At 36.6% G+C, this 24,011-nt stretch overlaps 2 protein-coding genes across 4 annotated transcripts in view; one reads left to right on the plus strand and one right to left on the minus strand.

Annotated features, from left to right (window-relative positions):
* Positions 1–24,011, minus strand: part of LOC144208261 (MAPK regulated corepressor interacting protein 2-like) — a 31,694-nt gene that overhangs the window by 7,595 nt on the left and 88 nt on the right. For 2 of the 3 annotated variants that reach the window (XM_077734013.1, XM_077734011.1), the window contains exon 2: positions 2,590–2,677. The gene's annotated coding sequence lies outside the window, so the exon portion shown is untranslated. Of the gene's footprint in view, positions 1–2,589; positions 2,678–11,579; positions 11,716–24,011 lie in introns of those variants that run through there. The other variant, XM_077734012.1, reaches the window with a different exon arrangement.
* LOC144208260 (phospholipid phosphatase 3-like) lies at positions 251–22,387 on the plus strand. Its single transcript, XM_077734010.1, has 6 exons — positions 251–813; positions 15,336–15,493; positions 16,456–16,742; positions 16,809–16,866; positions 19,855–20,031; positions 20,879–22,387. Exons 1-6 carry the CDS (start codon positions 624–626, stop codon positions 20,981–20,983), a joined length of 975 nt encoding a protein of 324 aa, XP_077590136.1. The 5' UTR covers positions 251–623; the 3' UTR covers positions 20,984–22,387.

The following is a 24,011-nucleotide window of genomic DNA, read 5'->3' on the forward strand; positions in this document are numbered from 1 at the left end:
AAGTTAATTTATGAACTAACACTGTTATTTAGTTTCAATGTTCAGAAAGTCACTATATAGGTAAAAAAAAAAAGTAATTTTAAAGCAACTCTGGAACGTCAGTCAATAAGTAAAGGCAGCGCTTAGCTAACAGGAAGCAGAAACGTAAACCCACAAAAATAAACCACGTCACCCTGACAGCAAACGGAAACGCAACTTTACTTTGAAAGTTAACGGTGGGGGGGACGAGGGGGCTGAAAAAAAAGTTTTCCCTCCGACTACTTTGACACAAACGTGACCGAGGCTCTGTGAAGGACGCCTTCGAAAAGTCGGGGGATGAGAACGAGCTCCACCGCATCGGTTCTACCGCCCGCTTTTTCCAGCTCACTTCACCGGCACGGTGTCCCGCCGGATGCCCGCCGCGCAAGCACCGGCGAGCGGCTTGTTTTCGCCGGATTCCCGCTGTCATAACGAATCCTTCCAAAACATGGATTTTTGGCATCGGGAGACGGACTAAGCAAAAAAAAAGAAGTAGTGGAGAGAGAGAGAGAGATATCTTTCTCTCAACGGACGTCGATCTGCTACTTAGAAGCCATTTAATCGACTTTTTTTTAACGGAGTGGAGGTGGTGGTGGTGGGCGAGCATGCAAAAGTTTAATGCCCACGGGAGCAGCGCGCTTCCCCGGCTGAGTGACAGCGACGGGGCCGCGGAGGGGAAGGAGAACGGGGCTGGAAAGCATTTCCTCAGCAAACCCGAGATGGAGAAAGAGGACAGTCCCATCTGTAGCAAGAGGAAAATGCTCGTCGCTTTGGATCTAATATGTCTGTTTATCGGTAAGAATTCGCCCGTTGATTGCACTTGGATGAGGGGTGGGGGTGCCGGAGCGGAGCGGGGGTCCAATTTTCTTCCCCTTTGGGGAAAAGTTGGCCGCTTGTTTCCCTTTCTCAATAGCCCAAATGAAAGTGTTCCCATTGGGAAACGGGAGGGTGGGAAGAATGGGTTTTTGGATGCACAGTTGTCCCCTGGAATTCATCTGTTCCCATGGTAACTGACCCCCCCTTCACCCCCAAAGTTCCCGGGAGAAGAACGTGGGAATTGGGATGAAAACATTGTACGCTCAATGTGGATGTGCGACATATGATTTACAATGCTCAGCTGGAAGCCTAACTCGCATTATTATATATAAAAAAGCCTATTTTTAATCATATGAACGCCAAATAATAGAAAAGTCAATATGACAACTAATTATCACTAAAAAAATGACTATTCACTCCCAGTCCTTCTAATTTAAAGGAATTGGACGTTAAAAAATCGACTTTTTTGGTTTTACAATGATGTCAAGTTAGAATATTTATATTCGTTTTCTGCATTTGATAACTAAGAGTCAATTAAAGTTCAATTGGAGTTATAATTATCTATAAAAATGTAAAAAAAAACTAAGACTTTTAAGCTTTAATTTATTGACTGTACGGGCATCCGGCCAGTATTTTTGGAGTTTGATATTTCCAGACGTGACAGATCGAGTTGCCGTTTTAAATGAAACACATGTGTGTTATGTTTGGGGGCGGAGTCCAAAAAGATGGTGCTGCTAAAAGGAAGAAAAAAAACACGATAATATATGTAAGCATGTGACCTATTTTGATATATGTCATTATTAACGATGAGAGAAGTTGAACCTGCTTAGGCAGATTTACGGGTGGGGTTTTACGTTTGACGGTTAAGTTATTAAAAAAAAATCAGTTATTTAACGTCGACGACACGCAAGATTTAGTAGGTTGTGGTCATTAGCTTTTAATAAAATCAACTTTTGCGGAAAAATAAGAGGTCAACGTAACAATTGTGATAGACAAACTAGAGTTTCTTCCAAAAAAATGCTATTTTTACACCATAAATAGTAATATTTGCTCAATTACAAAGTCTTTAAAGACACCATCTAATTTTTCTTAAGTCTAATATCGTATAATAAAATTAACAAGTCCCATTTTCCATAGTGTCATGGCAGAATCCTCACCTTCAATGACATCATCGATTTCATTTATGCAGAGGCGAACCGTTCTAAAAATTATTTCAGCTACAATTAAAACTAATAAATTAATTTATAGTTACGGATCTATGTTAGTCCTTATAATGACTTTTTAGACCCCTTTAAAAAGATTACATTGGTGAGTAAAAACCTATGCTATATCAAAATAAGCTAATTTTAGTAGAAGCTAAAAATAAATCAATTTTAAAGGGCAAAAACAGCACTTTTTTTGTATTATAAAGGCTTTATCTTTTCCACAATAGACCAAATTAGCCAAATTTCTTTCTCCTTTCACTATAAGGATAAAAAGTATTCATATTTTAACCACATTTCTGTTAAAAAGCTGCATTATAATACATTTATTAATGTTTTTATTTGTCTATGGCATTTAGTGTCATTTTGGAATCACCTTTTTAAGTCAAAAAGAATTGTTTTACAAGCGCAAACTTTAAAACCGAATATGCAACGTGTCCATTTTCAACAACAAAAAATGTAATAATAATTTAGGAAGTGGTGAACATCAGTCAACACGACAGAGGAAACTGGCATCCGTCACCCCCGCGCCCCCACCCCACGAGTGCCTTACCGCTTTTACTGTACATCCTCTTCAAGCCACTTATATCCTCTTCCCTGAGCCGAGATCATGCACCCCTGAGTCATTTTCGAGCCTCCATCTGGAAAACAAAACAAAACCAAACAATGGATGTCAGATGTTTTTGTGATTTGAGATACAAGCGAGATACAAACAAAAGGTTTTTTTGAAACGAAAATGCGTCAATGTGATGGTTCCTGAAGTTCTGGGTTCAATTCCAGCGCCCCACCCTTCCTGTCTGGGGTGTGTAGGTTCTCCCCATGTCGTCCATTTTCCAGCCAGCCACATTCCAAAAACATGCAAGTTATGCATTGGAGGTTCAAGTTAGGTTTTTTTTTGCGTTTTTTTTTTTTTTTGCTAAAAATTTCCAAGCATTTGTTTGGACAGCTGTTGGGTAGTAAGACTACTACTTCCTGGTCCGGGGAGGATGACAGAAGGCGTTACTTTTCGGAAGGAAGTATCATTTTTATCCTGGACGGTGGTCTATGTTGTTTTTACACAAAAAAATTAAATAATTAGTTTTTTTAGGGGGGTGGTAAAAGGCTAAGTTATGAAAAATAGCTAGTGTTCTATTGGTTTTGTGTTGAAACGTAAAAGGGCTAGATCACTGGTGTCAAAGGGGCGGTCCGCGGGCCAAATCTGGCCCGCCGCATTATTTTGTGCGGTCCGGGAAATTAATTGATGAGTGCCGACTTTCTGTTTTAGGATAAAATTAAAATGATGAGTATAGATGTATATTAAATTTCTTGATTTTACCCCTTTTAAATCAATAATTGTATTTTTTTATCAATTTTTCTGTGTTTTTAGTTCAAAAATCATTTGGTAAAATTAAAAAATATATTTAAAAAAAGCTAAAATAAACATTGTTTTAGATCTATAAAAAACGGAATATTCGGGGATTTTAATCTAGTTATTTTAATCCATTTATATTAAAAAAGAGCTGATTTTTCCTTAGAAACGACATCATGTAAACATACCATTCTTTGTTTTTCCACTTACTAGCTCCCAATCGCCTAAATATATAAAATAAAATGTAAAATGCAGGATTTGCAAGAATCCAGGTCTAGTATATGTCATGGTTTATCTTCAACCTACACAAAGGACTAAAAATGGAAATTAGCTTTTGACTACAATCTTAAATATTCACATATATGTCTCTTAATAAATAAATCATAGTGAAACTCATATTAGCGAGGATCTGAAGTAGTCTACGTTGCATCCTGTTCGTCCGTCCATCTGCGTTCTTATCAGCAATGGCCTGACCTTGACTCATCTGAGGGCATTGAATGGCAAGGCTGACTAGCCATGAATTGGTTCCTTCTTATGACAAAATTGGCTTATCTCTGACTAACACAATTTGCCAGCGAAAAAATGCCATCAACAGACGGGCAAATTCATTGGGTGAATTGGCTCATTGACGACGTCAACTGTGGAATTTGACCCTCGGGGGCATTGCCAATGTGATCATCTCAAGAGGGATTCTATAGGACTCCTAAATGGGTTTTTTTGGGTCTTGTTATGGGAAGAAATTATTGATTAGCAATAATCTCAAATCTGGAAAAAAAATTGGTTTAAAAGTATTCGATTTGTGAAAAAATATTGGTTTAAAAGTATTTGATTTGTGAAAAAAAAGGGTTTTTACAAAGGATTTACGGTATTTTGTTACAAAAAAATTGCCTTAAAATCATTGACTTTTGCAATTTCCCTCGTATAAGCCACCCTTAATTTACATTTTTTTTCTATTTTGAAATAAATGACCGTATTGACCACAATATGTTGTTTCGTCCATGTCAAATTTATGCGAATATAAGCCTTACCTTAGATTCAGTCAATTTTTTTAGTCAAAAATACGGCCAATATGCGAGAATTTTTTAAATTTATTTTAAATTTTTAGTTTATTGGCTAGTTTAGGCTTATAAAAGTCAATTGCATGTACTAAGTTTCAGAATGTGTTTTCCTTAGCTGTTTACGAGCGTGCGCGCATTCCTGCTGCGAGTGGGGTGACGGAGCCACGACCTAACAAGGTCAAGCCCCGCAGCTACACTTGTGATGTTCTGCTAGGCAGAGGTCACGACGAGTCGGGTGGATTTGTGTGGCCTGGGACGGATCCTGACAAACTAAACAGCTCGTTGGCTTGTGGTTTTTAGGCTGTCATCGACCTAATTAAGACACTCCAATCCTTCAATGGTGGAGATTGATTGACATGTTGATTTATTTAAGGTACATTTTTAAAGGTTGACGCAATGGCGTTGCTTTAAAAAATAAACGTTGTTTACATTGACAACAGTCTTATAGCAGTCAAATTAAAAAATCCTGTTGAATGTTAAATCTAATTAAAAAAAAATGTTGAACGTTAAATCAAATTTAAAAAGACTGGTGAATGTTATAGTAAATCTACATATTGATAAAAATTTTGGGTGATTTTTTACATCAGAAAAGTGCAAAAGTACAATTAGTTGATTTATCTATACATTTTTTATTTTTTATTTTATTTATTTTTAAATAAGTGTATACAGGGATTTTCCCTAGTGTTTTATAAACCTGGCGGGCTGCCAGGCTTTTATTTCTCTTTTCGCTATAAGGATCAAAAATATACATATTTTAACCAAAATTATTTTGGTATTATGTTAAAAATTCTGTATTATGTTGGATTTGTTAATGTATTTATTTTTTGTATGGCCTTTATTGTCATAATTTAGTAGTTTGGACTCACCTGGTTGTAAACGATACCATTTTTTTTTAAATCAAATGAGTTGTTTTACAACAGCAAACTTTGAAGCCGAATATGCAACGTCCCCATTTTTTATAGTGTTCTAATAAATAATAAAAACAAGCTGTACTTCATCATCACTTATTTCTTTCCAAGCCACACCAAAAAGTCGTCTCTCAAAAAAAAAAAACATTTTCTTTCCGTCTCCACTTCCAACATCTAACATTTTCTCTCACATTTAGTCCGCCTGTGCTAAACGTGTCATTGTAGATATCACCTAAAACAATAAAATTACAAAACAGAGCGGGTGGTATCCAGTAAAAAAATTCCGATCATTTACCACTCCCTTTTTACCCGCGTTTTGACCCATTTCCCTGTTCTCTCATTCGTCATAAAAGTGAAATTTTAAGAGTGAGTTCATGTGGGTAGTTAAATTTGTGTAAGTAAGTGTGTGTATTTGTGTGTGTATATGTGTGTGTGTTTTGGGAGGGTGGTAGATTTATGTAAGTAGGATTCCAATACTTTTGGCACGCTAAGCAAAAACACGTTAAAACATGTCAAGGCGTAAAGACCGGAGAATATTAAATGGTCTCCTGAATGTGTGTAGTTAAAAAAGTGTAAATGTGTCAGCTGCCATGTGCGTATTGTTTGTTGACAAATTTAACTTGGCATGATTTCTACGGTTAAGAAAGGAGGGCGTGTTGTTAGAAAATGTTGGGAGGAGTGTGGCTAATTAGCTAACGGAAGAACGGTTTCAGCAAGTATTCCGCGGTCAATGTTTTAATGCGCCGGCGAGTCGCTACATTAGCATGGCTCGATAGGATAACCTTGCTTTGCTTTTAGTTGCACGCTCGTTTCGGGTTGGCTCGGAATTGTTGTGATTATCGTTGGTCAGGTGAAGGGGGGCAAAAGAATAATGTAGAGAGTAAGCTTAACATGTTAAAAGATGTTGTAAAAGTAAGCTTAACATGCTAAAATATGTTGTAAATAGTAAACATAACATGTTAAAAGATTTTGTAAAGAGTGAGCTTAACATGTTCAAAGATATTGTAAAGAGTAAGCGTAACATGTTCAAAGATGTTGTAAAGAGTAAGCGTAACATGTTAAAATATGTTGTAAAGAGTAAGCTTAACGTGTTCAAATATGTTGTAAAAAGTAAGTTTAACATGTTAAAAGATGTTGTAGAGTAAGCGTAACGTGTTAAAATATGTTGTGAAGAGTAAGCTTAACATGTTAAAAGATGTTGTAAAGAGTAAGCGTAACATGTTAAAAGGTGTTGTAAAGAGTAAGCTGAACATGTTAAAAGATGTTGCTAAGAGTAAGCATAACATGTTAAAAGATGTTGCTAAGAGTAAGCATAACATGTTAAAAGATGTTGTAAAGAGTAAGCTGAACATGGTAAAAAAATGTAAAGAGTAAGCTTAACGTGTTAAAAAATGTAGAGTAAGCTTAACATGCACCATAAGTGAGGCATCTGTAATATTATGCTAACGCAGTTTCCTTTAAGTAACACGACTAGACTTATTCAATGATAAAATCTTGTCAACGTATTCAAAAATATATTATTATGACTCACAGGGATTTCTAACTATTGTAATGGGGTCATAAAACTAATGAATGTGACGGCGTGCCTCTGCATAGTTGAAACCGAAGGCGTAATTGGAGGTAAGATTTGTAATGGAGGGCGGATGACCCAATGGAAAATACTAGTTGAGACCAATTGACTTTATAGTGTGACGCGTCGGAATATAAAATTGACAGTGGTTCAAGGGATGGAGATTTTATATGCTAGCGCAATTTTAGCAGCCAATGCTAATTGGTGTAATGAGGAAATGACTTGTCCTTGTTTGTTGGAATACTTGATTTATGAAGCATTAGCATGACTCAAGCTTATCCATATGGATAGCATCTTTTGTTTAGCAATAGCCATGTTTTAGCTATGAGTCACAGGGATGATTTATCCTTTTCCACTATTCGCCTTTAGTGTTAATGTGCCTTTTTTTCCCCCACAAATGACTTACTTTTACATCACTACTTAGTGAATTGACTTCAATAATTTGTCCAAAAATGTAAAATGTATATAATTTAGTTCAAACTACTTTTTAAATGACCGAGAACGATGTGAAACTTAATTACGACGGCACATCATTAGGTTTAACACTACATTTTCTGCACAAAAACGTCTCTCCAAGACTTTAAGCAGTCAGTTTTCACTCAGAAATCTTGTCAAAAGATTTTGAAGGGCTCAAAAACCATCATATTAGGGTTGATTTGGTATGTCTGTGGTAATGACTATCACATTTCTGTGTAAATGAAAGCTCACAAATGCCTTTAAGTTAACTTCTTGAAACAAGAACATTGTATTGACACACTAGATAATCTTTGTCTTCCAACCAACTTCCTGAAACACTGTCTTAACCACCCATTTCTTCTGTAAACCAACGTTAGCAGACAAAACAGCCCTAATTTGTTTCATATTTCCCACCACAATCATACTAAGCAAGACCCCCACCTTACCCTGCCAAGCAGTCTTAACCACAACCCTACCCTCGCTTTCATATCACAGCCGGTCAGACTTTACCTTACCAATACCAAAGCTACCACAGACCTGCTTTAAAGTTTCCAAAATACATACCAAAGTGACAGATTGTACAAAAAAATCAGACAGATACCTTTGGAGTACACCACCACGCATGCCCTTAACTCCAGAACGGGCCTCTAGGAAGAGGCTCGGTAAAGTGTGGGTGGGTGGGTGTGGGTGCGTTGTTTTTGGGGGGGGGTTTTACAGAAGCAGCTGTGAGAAATATGTCCGCACTGGTACTGGTAGAATGGGGTGATGGTGATGGTGCGAGGGGTTGGTTGGCTTCTCCCTAAATGGAACGCCAAGAAAATGTCTAAGTTACGAGGAAGGAGTTTGGGGAAAGCCCGAATATTAAAGTCAGGCTTGGATGGGTTTGATGTGGAAAACGTCGCCTTTGAGGCTTGGTCTCAACACCCCGAAAAGTGTGATGCCATTGAAATGTGATTACTCAATGGCAATTTCAATGTGTCTGCTGACTAGGTTACAAATCATATCTGTCAACGGATAAGTTTTCCTTGTATTTTATATGGTTTTTCATCCTTTCAAATTATGTATGTTTTTTTAAGTAGCTTTTTTAAAGTAGTTTTTTAAAGTAGTTTTTTAAAAGTAGTTTTTTAAGGTAGTTTTTTAAAGTAGTTTTTTAAAGTAGTTTTTTAAAGTAGTTTTTTAAAGTAGTTTTTTAAAGTAGTTTTTTAAAGTAGTTTTTTAAAGTAGTTTTTTTAAAAGTAGTTTTTTAAGGTAGTTTTTTAAAGTAGTTTTTAAAGTAGTTTTTTAAAGTAATTTTTTAAAGTAGTTTTTTAAAGTAGTTTTTTAAAGTAGTTTTTTAAAGTAATTTTTTAAAGTAGTTTTTTAAAGTAGTTTTTAAATTAGTTTTTTAAAGTAGTTTTTTTAAAGTAGTTTTTTAAAGTAGCTTTTTTTTAAGTAGTTTTTTTAAAGTAGTTTTTTTTGTGAAATCAATCTGGTTTGACTCATTTCGGCTTTAATCCAGATGGTTTAAGTCACTGGTTGTGAACGAAAACGTCATCGAGGACTCAAAAAATGCTTAAAAAATGTCTACTCCACTTTTTCCCAATATAAATATCAGCAATGTCAGCAAGCAATGTACCCAGAAAGTCAAGCCGTCAAACACAGCGACATCTACAGAATCTTGACTTTACTGTATACGTACATTTTGTAGAAAAAAATAGACTTTTACGTGCGTTCTATGTGAGCAAAAATGTACTTTTCTGCATTTTTGTCACTGAATAAGAAGAATCACAATCATTAATATGGGCCCGAGCTTGCCAAGTATGTTAAATATTATTCTGTATCGCTCAAGTATCATATAATTCACAAATCGAATTAATCCAACAAACAAACACCCCCATTTCCGTACAACCAGACCCGTTGTCCTCTCCAAAAATCCTCCAGTCAAACAAACTAGTCAACATTCTCTCGCACGGATTGAAATGTGATGGACGGGCTTTCCATCACAGCCTAAACACTGCAGTTACAGTCAGATCTCGAACCTCTTGAGGGATATTGATACATCTAAATGTCTAATGGGAACCCTAAAATGCTGACCAGGACAGAGTAGAATCTCGCTTCACAGTATCCGGCCTGCTATTAGTCGTAGTATGCGTCCTAATGGCGCCTATGGCCCGGATCCAAAGATCACTAGACGAAAACGCTCTAAAGTTTTCAGCCGTCAACCTTCGCTACAATGCTAGTTTACTCAGTAGACAGTGTCAGCGTCAACCCGGAACTTTTTACAACGTTCTAAAACACGAAAAACTGTTATCACAACAAGTCTAGAACCATCTGGAGACCCTCAAAGCACGTGTTGGGCAGCAGTTTAAAAAAAAAAAACTTGAAACACCTGGCCATAGGCGGGTCGAAGAAAGCGGACCCTGAAGGCAAGAATGGATCGGTTTACAGAGTCGGTCCAGACTAATTGCTGGCCACTCCAAGGTAGAAATGCTTCAGATTGGAATGGAAGGGAGAGAGTTAAAGGAATGAGAGTAGAAAGGATGTGTGTTGGACTCTGAGAAAGTCTTCTGGTTCTAATTTACACATCTATGAGCGCAGGAATGAGCTCACCCGGAGAACAACAACAACTAACAGCTAAAAAAATGAGGCCCCGGTTGAAAAACAGGGTAAAAAATGAGTGAGATTCACAGAGAAGGTTTACGGCTTGGTTGGTTTGGAATCCTTAGTCATTAGTCGGAGCTTTCGGGTGAATGATTGACAAACCAGGGCGGGTTGTAGTACTATCGGAAAAGATGGGTTTGAACAAGACCACCAGACGGAGGCGATTAGAGCGGTGGTGGAATTCCAGGGTCACGGATTCAGGGCTCTGCTGGGACCCGCTCTGTAAACACGACCCTACCTCAACTTGAGGGATAGTCCTGCACCTTAACTTAGACTCAACACAAATACACACAAACAATCAATCTAAAGGCACCAACATAGTGACAAGCTAACAAACCTCAACAGCTAAATGTTACACCACAATATCAAACAAGATTTTTATCTAAATCAAGGGTGTCAGAATCGGGTTGGTTCATAATGTCAACTTGATTTTATGTGGGTCGGACCATTTTAGATAGAATATCTAGATTTTTTTTTATTTTTAGAAATGGAATAAAAGAATTGAATTAAAAGCCCTGAATATTCAGTTTTTTATAGATTTAAAGCAATGTTTATTTTAGATTTTTTATATATATTGGATTTGACAAAATATTTAGATTTTTTTTTAAATGGATTAAAATAACTGGATTAAAAACCTTGGATATTTTATTTTTTATAGATATAAGGAAACGTTTATTTAGGCTTTTCATATATTTTTAGATTTTACAAAAAGATTTTTTTTAAATAAATGGATTGAAAGAACTGGATTAAAATCCCTGAATATTCCGTTTTTTTTATAGATCTAAAACAATGGTTATTGGAGCTTTTTTTTAAATATATTTTAAGATTTTACAAAATTATTTTTAACTAAAAACACAGAAAAAATTGATTAAAAAATTACAATTATTGATTTAAAATGGTTAAAATGAAGAATTTTGATATACATCTATACTTTTAATTTGATTCTAAAACAGAAAATCAGAACTCACGATTTACTTTCCCGGGGCCACACAAAATGATGCCGCGGGCCAGATTTGGCCCGCGGACCACCACTTTGACACCAGTTCTCTAAATGAAAGACAAAATACTGAAACCATTCCTCACCATTTTCACAACCCTCAACAATTCCCTCCACAGGTGAACCAACCTAGCATTAGCACCACAATTAGCCTGTTTCCTTCTCATTGATACACGACAACCCAAACAATATTTTCCCTTTTTTAACGGAAACACAAGGCCCATAAATGTCCCGTCAAATCCGTTAGATGGCTAGTTTACAAATATGCGTACCAAAAAAAAAAACCTTCTAGGGTGGTCCCAACCTAGCCGGGGCCTCATTTTTTGCTAGCTCGCCAAAAAACTTTCCAAGTGGGTTTTCAGCCGTGTGTTTTGTGTCAAACTGAGCCAAGGGATGAAAAACAAGGCGGGATTTACATTGCCAAGTGTCGTAATTTATGATTGGTGAGCCTGATAATCCCCGGCAACGTCATTACGAGCGGCGCCATACGAGCTAGCGCGCAACGGGCTACAGCTGTTTTTGCAAAAAAAAATGTTTCCCGTTTTTTGACTACTGTTGCAAGTTACCTTGATGTGTTCCCGTACGGAGTTTGTTGGTTCTGAGTCAGTTTTTTTTTTAAAGGAAACGAACGTCTGGATCTTTTAAGAGTCAGTTCGGGAAGAAATTATATTCGGGATGGTGTCATTTCTCCAGGAAGTCAAGTTATTCACCCCCCAAGGCTAGTAGATTGTGGGAGTGTGTTTTAAGCAAAAGATGACTGTTTTTTTTCCGTTTGGTTGTCCTTGGTTGAAAGTTTTTGTTTGGTCTATCTTGATAGGCTATACAAAGAGAAAGTTAGATTGTGTCTTTTGAAAAAGTTACTCCAGTGAAAGTGGCTGTTTAAATGATTGAGATGGTTGCCAGCTCCACCCAAAAAAAGACTATTAAACGACTATTGTTGTCAACAGCAGTTGTTAATTAAAAACGTGAAAAAAAAACGTTAAAGCCGGTAGGACGGGAGGAAAGTAAGTTATCTTTTCATTTTGTTGGCTAAATGCCAATGTTACATAGAGGTGAATGGAAAAGAAGAATGAATTTTTAGAGAAACTGAGGTACGTTTATAAGCCAAAAAAAGACTTTTTACGTTCCGATTTTTATCAATAACGTGTTTAGCCAAAACTAATTCGATTATCGGATTTTTTAATGAAAATAATGCAAATATAATGTAACCAGTAATCACTAATGTCTATTAGCATTAATGGCGAACAGTTAAATCCAAGTTTTAGTACGATTTTGCGCAATATTTGAAGAAAATAAAATATACCTAAATGTATAATCCATTCATCCTTGTCAATGATTTTAGTTAATTAAGTTATAAAGACAAGGCAAATAAAACTAGAAGATTTACAGTAGTATCTCCACATATGAGTGCCCTGACATAAGAGCAATTTGAGATACAAGCAAAATCCTATTTTGAGAACAAATAAAAATGTTTTTCCAATGCAATATCCTGTTTTGGGTGTTTTTTTTTCAGATGGTTAGAACAAATTAATTAATTTTTAGTTCATTTCTATGGGAAACGTTCATTTGAGTTACGATAACATTGGCATACAATCTCAGTCCTGTCACGAATTAAGCTCATACCTCGAGGTATAACTATACTGCCACCAAATATCTGTATTTTTTTAAACGAACTATTGGGTTTTCATCGCTGTTAAAAGTTCATCTTCTACCTACTTCAGGTTTTCCAACAATCTAAAATAACTGCGGACAAGGAAGCAGGAAATCCTCTCAGAGGATGTTTGTTTCCCAAAAAAGATCACAATGCGTCGTTAATAAAAATGTATCTCCTGGGAACAATGGCAAGCCACTATAAATATACACACAATACAAGCAATACTATACAACATGTAGTTCTCCGCCCAAGGGAGTGTTATCAAAATGTTATCAGAAAAAACCTGGCACCTGCATGCAACCTGAACCTGTTTATGTTACACAAACCATCTCAGAGTCCCCATACGGGTTGTGAAACCAGAATCTGAGGAGATTCCTCATATAGGGAAGGCAAGACCTTTCCTGTCTTGTTTCGAGATGTCACAGTTGGCTTTTACGTAGGCAAAAGCCAGCCCGATCCGATCTCTGGTATTCACATTGCAGTTTACTGTTAAACCAGCTCTCAAAATTATATTTATGAGAGAGAGTTTAAGATCTAAGTAGTGTTTAATATATATGTAGAGTTTAATATCTAAGTAGTGTTTAATATCTAAGTAGTGTTTAATATCTAAGTACTGTTTAATATCTATGTAGTGTTTAATATCTAAGTAGTGTTTAATATCTAAGTACTGTTTAATATCTAAGTAGTGTTTAATATCTAAATACTGTTTAATATCTATGTAGTGTTTAATATCTAAGTAGTTTTTAATATCTAAGTACTGTTTAATATCTAAGTACTGTTTAATATCTAAGTACTGTTTATTTTTTAAGTACTGTTTAATATCTAAGTAGTGTTTAATATCTAAGCACTGTTTAATATCTAAGTAGTGTTTAATATCTAAGTAGTGTTTAATTTCTAAGTACTGTTTAATATCTATGTAGTGTTTAATATCTAAGCAGTGTTTAATATCTAAGTAGTGTTTAATATCTAAGTACTGTTTAATATCTAAGTACTGTTTAATATTTAAGTACTGTTTAATATCTAAGTACATTTGGCCGGCGACTAAAAGACCGGCGACCAAAAGACCAGCGACCAGATGTCCAGTCACGGGTTCGAAGGCATCTGATTGGCCACGTCATCAAATCGGTCAAGTCTTGCCCCACTTTGCCTTTTTTTTTTCCATGCAGATAAACTGAGAGCAGCTGATGATTACCTTGGTTTTATCAGTTCACTGAACCTTAAAGAGCAAGGAAGGTGTGTCTCCCAGTGAACTGGAGAGGGGAAATGTAAACGGAGACGGATCTTGATTTTATAAGTCCAAGTTTTGCTTTGTGACGTCGTTGGATGAGGACAAGAACAGGCCGTGAGAGTACATTGGGAAAGATTTTTTTTTTTTTTTAGGCATGGGAGCTCAGGGAGAGGTTAATGATTAGTCCCCCTGCTTTTGTTCTTGGGCTTGGCGCAATGACAAAAGGCTGATTTTTTTTTTTAAACAAACACAAAACAATAGAACGCAGTGTAACAGTACACTTTCAATGACAATTTTTCCTCTACGTGGTTACTGGTGAACTTTCACCACTGAGGTTTGTTTGCTGATTGGCTCAGCAAGACCTTGACCCTTCGTAGCCTGATAACAAGTGTTGCTTAAATGAACGACGGAAGGACGTCGGACGGATCCTAAATCAAACTTGGTCATGTGATGGCTTTGGCCATATTGCCATGTCAATAATCTTGAAGAAAAACACAGTGTTTCGACATATATGACTATTTCAACATATTGCCACACCCTTTATGGTTGTTACTCTTTGACCTGACCTGAGCCATGACAACTGAAGACATAGGTACAGTGTTACCTTGACATATGAGTGCCCTGATATACGAACAATTTGAGATAGGAGTAACATTTTGGACAAATATTTATCTTGAGATACGAGTGCCCCGACATACGAGCGATTTGAGATACGAGTAAAATTTCGGGCAAATGTTGATCTTGAGATACGAGTAAATTTTCGGGGAAAGATTTGTCTTGAGATACGAGTAAAATTTTGGGCAAAGATTTGTCTTGAGATACGAGTAAAATTTTGGGCAAATATTTGTCTTGAGATATGAGATACATTTTGATATACAAGCATACAGCAGAGATTTTTTTGCATGTTTTTTTTATCCTGTTAGTAAGTGCCTAATGGCGGAGTTTGTTTGCTAATACGAGAGGAAAGTCAGGATGGAGGCGGGGCCAATAGAGCCAAGAAAAGTATCAAAATGTCAAACAAAATTACAATTAAGTTGAGTGTAAAGTTAGATTAAACTTACTTTTGAGTGTCTGCATCGTTATCCAAGTTCATTAAATTAGTTTGTTACGTTACGAGCACGTTGCCATGCAAAAAGTCTCGAATTAAGCTCTTATCTCAAGGTACCACTGTAAAAAGACAATCCTAACCTATCCATGAATATATTCTTCCCTTCTTTTCTCATCTCCGACCTGTCTTTCATCTCCCCTGCTTATTTTTTTTAATCAAAACAGAAATGTATGGAATGCCCTCCCCGATGATAACATGTTGATTGACAGCCATCACGTTTTTTCATGTTGTTTGATGTCGTTATCGCCCGCATCGTATTCTCCCTGATCACAGAAAGCCATCTTGCTTATTTTTTGTTTTTTTTTGCCTCTTTTTTTGACTCATCTCATCAGCCTCCATCCCATTTTTTGCGTGCGAGCTGAAGGCGGTGAAACCCTACAGACGAGGGTTCTTCTGCGGGGACGACAGCATAACGTACCCATACGTGGAGAGAGAGGCAATCCCGGATGGGCTGCTCATCGCTGGGGGAATTGCCATCACCGGCCTCACCGTAAGACAACAATCTTAAGCACTATTGCAAGAAATTTGGACCAAAAAAATTCTTCCAATAGAGTAAATGTAGAGTCAGTAGAGCAGGGGTGTCAAACTCATTTTTGAAGGGTTTTAAGATATTGTTAGAATTTCATTTTGTAGATTTAGTATGTTTACTAAGATAGGGCTTCTACAATGGATCAAGTTATCTGTTATACCAAAAGGACCATTTTTGATAGTTGATTTTAGCTAGAAACAAAGTCAATACACATGATTTAGACTTGCAGATATCATTTTAAATAAGTAATATTTTCTGTATTTTCCCTTGTTAAGTCAATACTTGCAATTTTTTAAAATCCGAAATTGTTTTTATTTATTTTTGTGGAATTCTTAGTTCAAAAAGCATTAGATTTATAATAAACTGAATCTTTTGGGCTTTTGATTGAGATGTTTTAATCCGATTCTAAAAAAAATAATAATCTAAGTATGTCCAGAATGTCTCCTTTTTTACCCTTTAATTTTTTTGCTGAAAATAGACTTTTTAAAACACAATATTTACTCTTTTACTTAAAAAAAACATCATATGGTTAAGATGTGATAAATTTAATATTTACCCTCTTTTCTGATTATAAAAAATGTAAACAAATGTAAAAAAAAATCCACTACAAGAAAATATTTGCAAATACCGGAAGTTTTTCTTACAAATTTTGGCCAAAAATAATCTATCGATTAGCACGATCAGCAAATATGTCAATTCAATAATCAATGAATTTTGGCGACCTAGTTTTAAGACAAAATGGCCCTCTGGATTAAATAAAAATATATAATATAATTAAAAAATCAGTTTGACACCCCTGGTATAAAAGAACTCGACAAAAAACTTCTACCAAAACACAAAATCGACCATAATATTCCATCAAAATGTATAAACCAGAACAAATGACATCTCCCCATCCCTCCCTCTATTGATTCTCTCTTTAGATCGCACTGGGCGAATGCTACCGCGTCCGTTTCCGCAACGTACGCTCGAAGGCTTTTGTTGCCAACCGCTACGTGTCCTGCCTGTACAAAGAGTTGGGTAGCTTCCTATTTGGTTGCTGTGTGGGTCAATCGCTCACCAACATGGCCAAACTAAGCGTGGGACGCCTGCGACCTAACTTCCTATCCGTCTGCAATATCACTTACGCGTCCATTAACTGCACGCCGGGCAGCTACGTGTCCCAAGTCAACTGCCGGCAACCCGTGGCCAAGATGGTGGAGGAGGCCAGGTATGTGTGGACGCTCGCCATCGGAGTTTAATCAACAACTTTGATGTTATTAATCTCCTTTTCCAGGAAGTCCTTCTTTTCCGGCCACGCCTCCTTCGCCATGTATACCATGCTCTATCTAGCAGTAAGTAAAATGGATGATTTTATACATTTTTTGGGTGGGGGACTGGCGATGGGTTCATGACTAAAAATTTGTTTAGAGTCAAATATTAAAAAGACAGGTAAAAAGATAATAGAATTGAATTAAATTTGATTTGTAGAAACTTTGGTTCATTCAAAATAATCAAAGTCTGAGTCAGAAAAATTGTTTTTTGGCACAATTATTATATCACGCTGAACTTAATGTCTAGAAAAATAGTCATCGGGCCGCAAAACAACACTAAAACTAATTGAAACCTGTTTTTAAGCAAAATCTGGAAGTATTGGGCAAAAACCAAAAATGCATCACCAGATGTCAAATATTAAAAAACACAAACACCCCAACTGGGACCACTCAGATATATAAAAAACACAAACAAGTACCTGAACTGGACAATACTATTAAATATACAGATGCTACAAAACGTTCCAACACTGAGCTCCTCCTCCACTACAAGATTTTGTACCAAAAAATTCCAAGACATCAACTTTGGCTGGCTCTAGAGGTGACTGTGTAGTTCCCTTCCAAAAACGATGCTAAATTAGCCAAAATACCTTCTCTCTTCATACCTGGAACTCAACACCAATTAGCACACGACAATTCCCGTCTCTGAACTTCTTGACCAATCATCTTAAAGCCTGGCTAGGTCATTAAAAAAAACAAAATTGCCATAAAACCAGACTATGTGTCACCATTTATCTTCAACCTACACAAGGAACCAAAGAAGGAAATTAGCCCTCAGCTACAATCTTCCATATTTACGTATACATATGACATATGTCTCAAAAGACAACCCACTTTTCAGCAAGAAACGCCAGTGAAAAATCTGTGAGACACTGAGAAGGCGCTTGAATGTGGAATACTTTTTTTCCAAGGGGGAACATGAATAGATGAAGCGCCTAGGCGGACAGAGAAGGCCTTGTTGTGGTGGGGTTCGTTCACAAAGGAGGGGCGGGGTCACGGACTGAATACGCCCGCTGAGAGATGGACAGGCTTCTTTCGGCGCCAGACACCCGCTTGCTCACATCACCCCCCCCCCCCATCTTTTCATTTTGTTCTCACTGCACTGCCTATCAGACATTATTGCATTGTGCTATAAATATGAGTTACAGTTAGGCATGTTATTCTAGCAATATCAATACAGTAGTACCTTGAGATATGAGCTCGTATGTCAATTTACTTAATCTAATTTTCCTAGACGAAATAACGAATAACAAATTAATCTGTACCCACCTTCTGAAAAAATAAAATAGGATAAAACATGTTTTTAATTGTTCTAATTCACCACCTACCTTTCACAAAGTAACAAAAACATATCTAGTTGGTTATGATCTACAATATGTATATAAATATGACATTAGTGTGTACACTATCGTATAGAGTTCTTACCTTTGGTGGAGGAGAGACTTCGCTACACTTTTACGACACGAGGTAGCATAACATAAACATTAAATTGAACTTAACTGAACTTTGCTTACTCTACAAACTTTAAAAATGGACGCAACATTGTACTATAACTGAGCCAAATGTGTTAAAATTCCGCCAACTATTTCTCTTTTATCCATATTATAAGCCCCTCCCTTTCGTTATGACTATGGTTTGATAAAGACCACCTAACGGCCACATTGTATACTCATATCTCAAAATTTGTCTCGTATCTCAAGGCAAAAATGCTAAAAATGTTTAATTCATATCTAAAATTTCTCGTATGTTGGTACACTCTCATGCTAAGGAATTATTATATTCCCTTTTTCTCATACTCATTACAATACTTTGAATATTTTTTTTAAAAAAAAGAAAGGCACCCTACTGGGCAATCGCGGAAGTGTATGTAGTTTTTCCAAGATTGAAGTAACATAGTTCAGGTGTGGAAATAATAGCGCCCCAAAACATGCTACACCCCCCCTCCCCCCCCCCCAAGAAGAAATCTGAGTACGAACTATTAGACTCTAGGGGAATTGTACAAGAATGTTCAAGTCCGAGTTGCTTACGAATGTTTTGAAGTACGGTCAGCTAGCTACTCACTCACGTATTGGCCAGGGAAAGTGACACCTGTTTTTTAGTGGTCAGGAATGTGGGGCATGTTCTCTTTCTCGGTGCTTGTTGATCTCATTTAGACATTCAGACACCTCATAAAGCTTACTCTTTGTCTGGCCCAAAAAAGTGACCCAATTCTCACCAGCACTTGGACAGGTAGGTGAGGATGAACAAAAGAAGGAATTGGGGTTCAAGTTCCACTACCACAACATCTTACATACCAATGGAATGAATAATGGACAAGATAGCCAAAAACGCACCACCACTGTCAAATATTAAAAAAATAACACAAATGCCTGAACTGGAATAATACTGTTAAATATCCAGATGCAACCTTAATTTACAAAACGTTCCAACACTAAGCTCCTCCTCCACTGCAAGATTTTGTACCAAAAAATCCCATTACAACAACAATGGCTGGCTATAGAGGTGACTGTGTAGTTCCCTTCAAAAAAAAATGCTAAATTAGCCAAAATACCTTCTATCTTCATACTTGGAACTCAATAGCATTTAGCATAAGTCAACTCCTGTCTCTGAACTTCTTGACCAATCATCTTAAAGCCTTAAAAAATAAAATATGACCCCAACGCTGTCTAAAATCATGTTATATGAGCTTAGTATCTACCTCTGGAGCAATCTATCATATTTTCATTTATGAATACGTGCTATTCCTTATTAAATAAAACAAATTAAATCTTAAAATAAATTCTCAAGACTTGCTCAGATCTACAACTATTGAATTTTAACCCTAAAACTAATTTCTGTAACGGTTATGAACAACAACAACGTGATAAAAACGGGGCGATTCCAGCTGAAGGCGTTATGATGATTCCATAGAAAACTGTTGTCGAGACTCGTTGACATTATCATGTGACGATAAAAAGTTGGATTTTTGTGCCCTGACTTGACTATTTGATTTATTTTTATCCCCTATAGTTTTACCTGCAGGCTCGCTTGTCGTGGCGGGGGGCCCGACTTCTACGCCCTCTTATGCAGTTCATCCTAGTGATGATCGCCATTTATACCGGTTTGAGCCGAATCTCAGATTACCGCCACCATCCCACTGATGTCCTCACGGGCTTCATTCAAGGCGGGCTTACTGCCTATTGGGTGGTAAGTTCATTTCACAGACTTTAATTTTGGACTTAAAAAGAAAAACGTTGATTTTTAAGGCGAATTTCTAGTCGGAAAGCTGACTGGTTTTAAATTTTTGCGCCGGATCGGTTGGAACAAAAAATTATTTGGACACCCCTGATTTAACTCATGAGCTGCCATTGATTAAAAATAATAATAATACAAATTTAGATTGATATTGGGGACTTATCAGAGTTTATTTCAGTTATTTATTTATTTTAATTGCATTAATTTTATTTTTAATGAACATGAATTTACAAAAGTACTTATGTTGACAAAAATATAAAAATACTACACATTACAAACAACTATATACTTTTTAAGCCCCCCTAATTTCCTACTTATTGCCACCTACCGTATTTTATCTTAACTCTTAAGTTAAGTTTTATTCAAAAAACAGTTTTTTCATGAAAAATTTCTTACCATATTTTCTCATATTAGCCACCTCCACGTATTAGCCACACCCTTAAAATAGCCTTAAAAATCGTTGAATTATACAATTTCAGGCACAAGCAAAGTTTTTTTTCTTGAATTTCATTCATAGACATCAAAATAAATTTTATTTAGCATTTTATTTATTTATCTTATCTTACCATATAGGCTGCCACATATCTTGTTATGTCATTTCGTGCAATCTAATTTTATGCTCATATAAACCACACCCTCAATTATTGTTACAAATAAGGCTTATATGCGAGTAAAAACTGTAATCGAAAAAAATACTCCGATTTTAACCAGATTTTTTTCTTACCAACAAACTCACAATGCGCAAAACAGCAGACAATTGACATTAAGTGTGTTTCTCTCCGTCTATCTTTGCCTACAGGCCTTTTACATCTCCTCCATGTTTAAGCCTTGCACCCGTCCGGACTTGTCTCCCACGAGTATGTCCCTAGAAAGTCCACTGTCCAGCCAACAGACGGTATGTTAGCTCACCGCTAACCAACTAGAGACACGCTTCGAACGTCCTAAAAACATCATGGAGGATCTCCGAGAAGATGCTAAAAAACGGCGTCCAATCCTAACAGTCACGTGGCGACCATGCGCCCTCACGAAGAAGCACATACGACTCAAAGTCAAACCCGTCCACCCAGAAGAACTGCGTAGTCATAGCGACATTTTTTTATATATTAAAAGTTAGAAAAGATGTTTAAAAAAAATAAAAAGTACTATATTTTTCCAGAGGATTATTAGAAGCTGCTAATATCGATAGATAAAACGGTCGTTATTGTCCGCGGCGCTCGTTCAGCCGTCCGAGTCGACATTTGGCGTCCAATCGGGGGCGTCCGGTGCTCGGCCGCCGAGAATGGACGCCGCCAGACCTCCCGCGTGAAGAGACAAACAAGCACTGGCTTCGATTTCGTTAACCCCGCCTGACGCAACCACTGTTCTGGTCAGGCTCCTCCCACTAAATGACCATGATATCTAAAAAATGAGGTTGTTTTTTGTTTTGTTTTTGTGTACTAACCACTTTGACTGTGTCTCAGAGGCAGACTGAATTTTTTAGATACTTTTTGCCCCATGACTTGGCCTCTGAGCTGCACCTTGATTTTTTGTGTGAAACCCTCTTTTATTAGGAGCACTTGAACGTATTGTAATTATTATAATCCATATTGTTTATATCACGAAAGAGTTAAAAAAATATGAGAACGATTAGTGGGGTTTGTTCATTTTTTTTGGTCAAAAAAGTTGGTTTTAGGGCTACATGGAAAATAAATGTATTACAAAAAAATGGATAACATTATAGAATAACTACAAAAAAATTTAAATGTATTCGGGTGAAGTTATAAACACAATATAAGCCAATTATACTTTAAGTAAAAACGTCATAAAGAATGAAAGTCGAATTATTATGGCACATAAACATTTGACATTGTCAAAATGACTTGTTGTGAAAGATGACGTTTTTTTGCAGAATTTTTCTATTTGAAATATAAATTTTTAATTTTATGTTTAGCATTTTTTTTTCAATTTTTTCCTCCCCCGTTTCATTGTGGCCCTATGAGTCATTTTTAACGTGAAATGCTAATTATTTCAATTGAATGTAAATAGTCGTGTTTTCAATGTATAAACCACAAAATTTCAGGAGGGTTAGTTTATTATTTTTTTGTGAGATATTTGTCGGCGTTTTCTTTCCATGTATGTCAATCAGGTACGGAGATTTTGTTTTTGTTTGTATGTGTTGTAACAACTAGACTGAGCCATAGATGATCAGAAAGCTATTATTGTTATGTTTTCACATATTGCTTATTTTGTCTGTGAAGGCCAGAAAGCCACAAATAACCACTGTACTCGGAAAAAAAATACCAAACCAATAAACTGAATGTTGAATGTTCTTACTGTTATTTTACCTTAACACTACCACAATCCCATATTATAGTTTTTTATTGGATAGTTGTCATTGACGGTCCTGGACGACAGTTTATTAAAAAAAATGGACTACATCGATCTTTCTACTGATTTTTTTGATTATTTTTTGCACTTTTCTAGAGCACTTATTTTACTCATTAATAATTTGCTGCCAACCTTCCCAGGTCAAAATAAATTGGACATCTAACGCCTTAACAGTGCATTAACAGCTATTCCTTCCAGTTCAAATGGTTTAAATGTCTACTATTTTCACTAAAACTGAATTATTTAAACTGATAGTTACTTTACTTTAAACATTATTCAGTTTTTTAAAAATGTATATATTTATATAGCCTATTTATATTTAGATATACACACATATACTAGCATTTTGATGCGTTCAGGGCCCTATTTAGAAAAAACTGATATCACAAAAACGGCCTACCAAAAAAGTTATTGTGTAAATAAATGTTATTTTTGCCATTGTCAAAGGTCTAATAAATTTCCATAAATTTCCATACTTTGAGCAACTATTTGCCATACATATATTATATATATATATAAATATAAAGAAGGGATTTATTTAAATTGATAGTACATTACTTTAAACATTATTCCATTTTCCAGATATAATTATATATTTATATAGCGTATTTATATATAGATATACACACACTAGCATTGTGGTGCATTCAGGGCCCTATTTAATAAGGCTGACATCACAAAAATGGGCGTACGAAAAGGTTATAAGGTCAATAAACATTATTTTTGCCATTGTCAAAGGTCTAATACATTTCCATACTTTGAGCAACTATTTGCCATACATATGTTATATATACTCGCTGTTGTTATACACTTTAAGTCTTTTTATTTTTATTTTTTTTAAATAGTCACTTGCCCTCTAAATCAACTCAACGCCTTAGGCTCGCAATTAATTTTTGACGAAGTCAGTTAACGGCATCGTATAAGTTAAACGTACGGAAATCTGAGCAGACAGAACTTAGGGGTTGTGTTGGGAAGCTGACATTTTTTTTCCCCAACATTCTTTCACTTGGTCCCTGCTTTTCCCTTTTCAGGCCTTTTGGAGTGCACTGGAGCATGATGGAGCCTTTTTAGGGGGTCGTGCTACCATGGAGATGCCTAGCCTGATAGAGACTGGGGTTTCTGAGGCCAGGATTTCTTTCACTTTAGTCCCACTACCCCCCATCCCGGTCCACTTTCAGTAAACGGAAAGAGGAAGAAAGGCTAGATCGAATAGTGGGGGGAGGTGAAGTGGCGTGGGGGCGAGAGAGAGGAAGTTTAGTAAGTGGGGAGAGACACAAGATGGAAAAGTAGTCCATTAATGAAGGGAAGAGTTGGAAGCACTAGATGGGGCGGGGGGAAGAGCCGGGATGATGGGCGGGAGGGGGCTGGGGGGGTGGGCGGAAGGGGCTGAGGGGGTTGGGGGGGGCTGGGAAGGAATGCGATCATGCTTTTCGCTACTGTTTTGTTTGAATAATACTGTAACTAGGGAGACATGTTTCATTCCACGCGGATGTAAATATGCCCGAGCTTGTGTGACGGACCCCATGTCTGCCTGACTACTTCGTTAGTATGTCCTATTAAGGTGT

Source organism: Stigmatopora nigra, chromosome 15, assembly GCF_051989575.1.
Source record: "Stigmatopora nigra isolate UIUO_SnigA chromosome 15, RoL_Snig_1.1, whole genome shotgun sequence".
NCBI classification, from domain to species: domain Eukaryota; kingdom Metazoa; phylum Chordata; class Actinopteri; order Syngnathiformes; family Syngnathidae; genus Stigmatopora; species Stigmatopora nigra.

Bases quoted from the DNA above. Each gene is read 5' to 3' on its own strand.
- LOC144208260 (XM_077734010.1), top strand. From the start codon at position 624: ATGCAAAAGTTTAATGCCCACGGGAGCAGCGCGCTTCCCCGGCTGAGT. The intron at 16,867-19,854 runs GTAAGTAAAATG...TATCCCCTATAG, and splicing joins ATACCATGCTCTATCTAGCA to TTTTACCTGCAGGCTCGCTT. The intron at 20,032-20,878 runs GTAAGTTCATTT...CTTTGCCTACAG, and splicing joins GGCTTACTGCCTATTGGGTG to GCCTTTTACATCTCCTCCAT.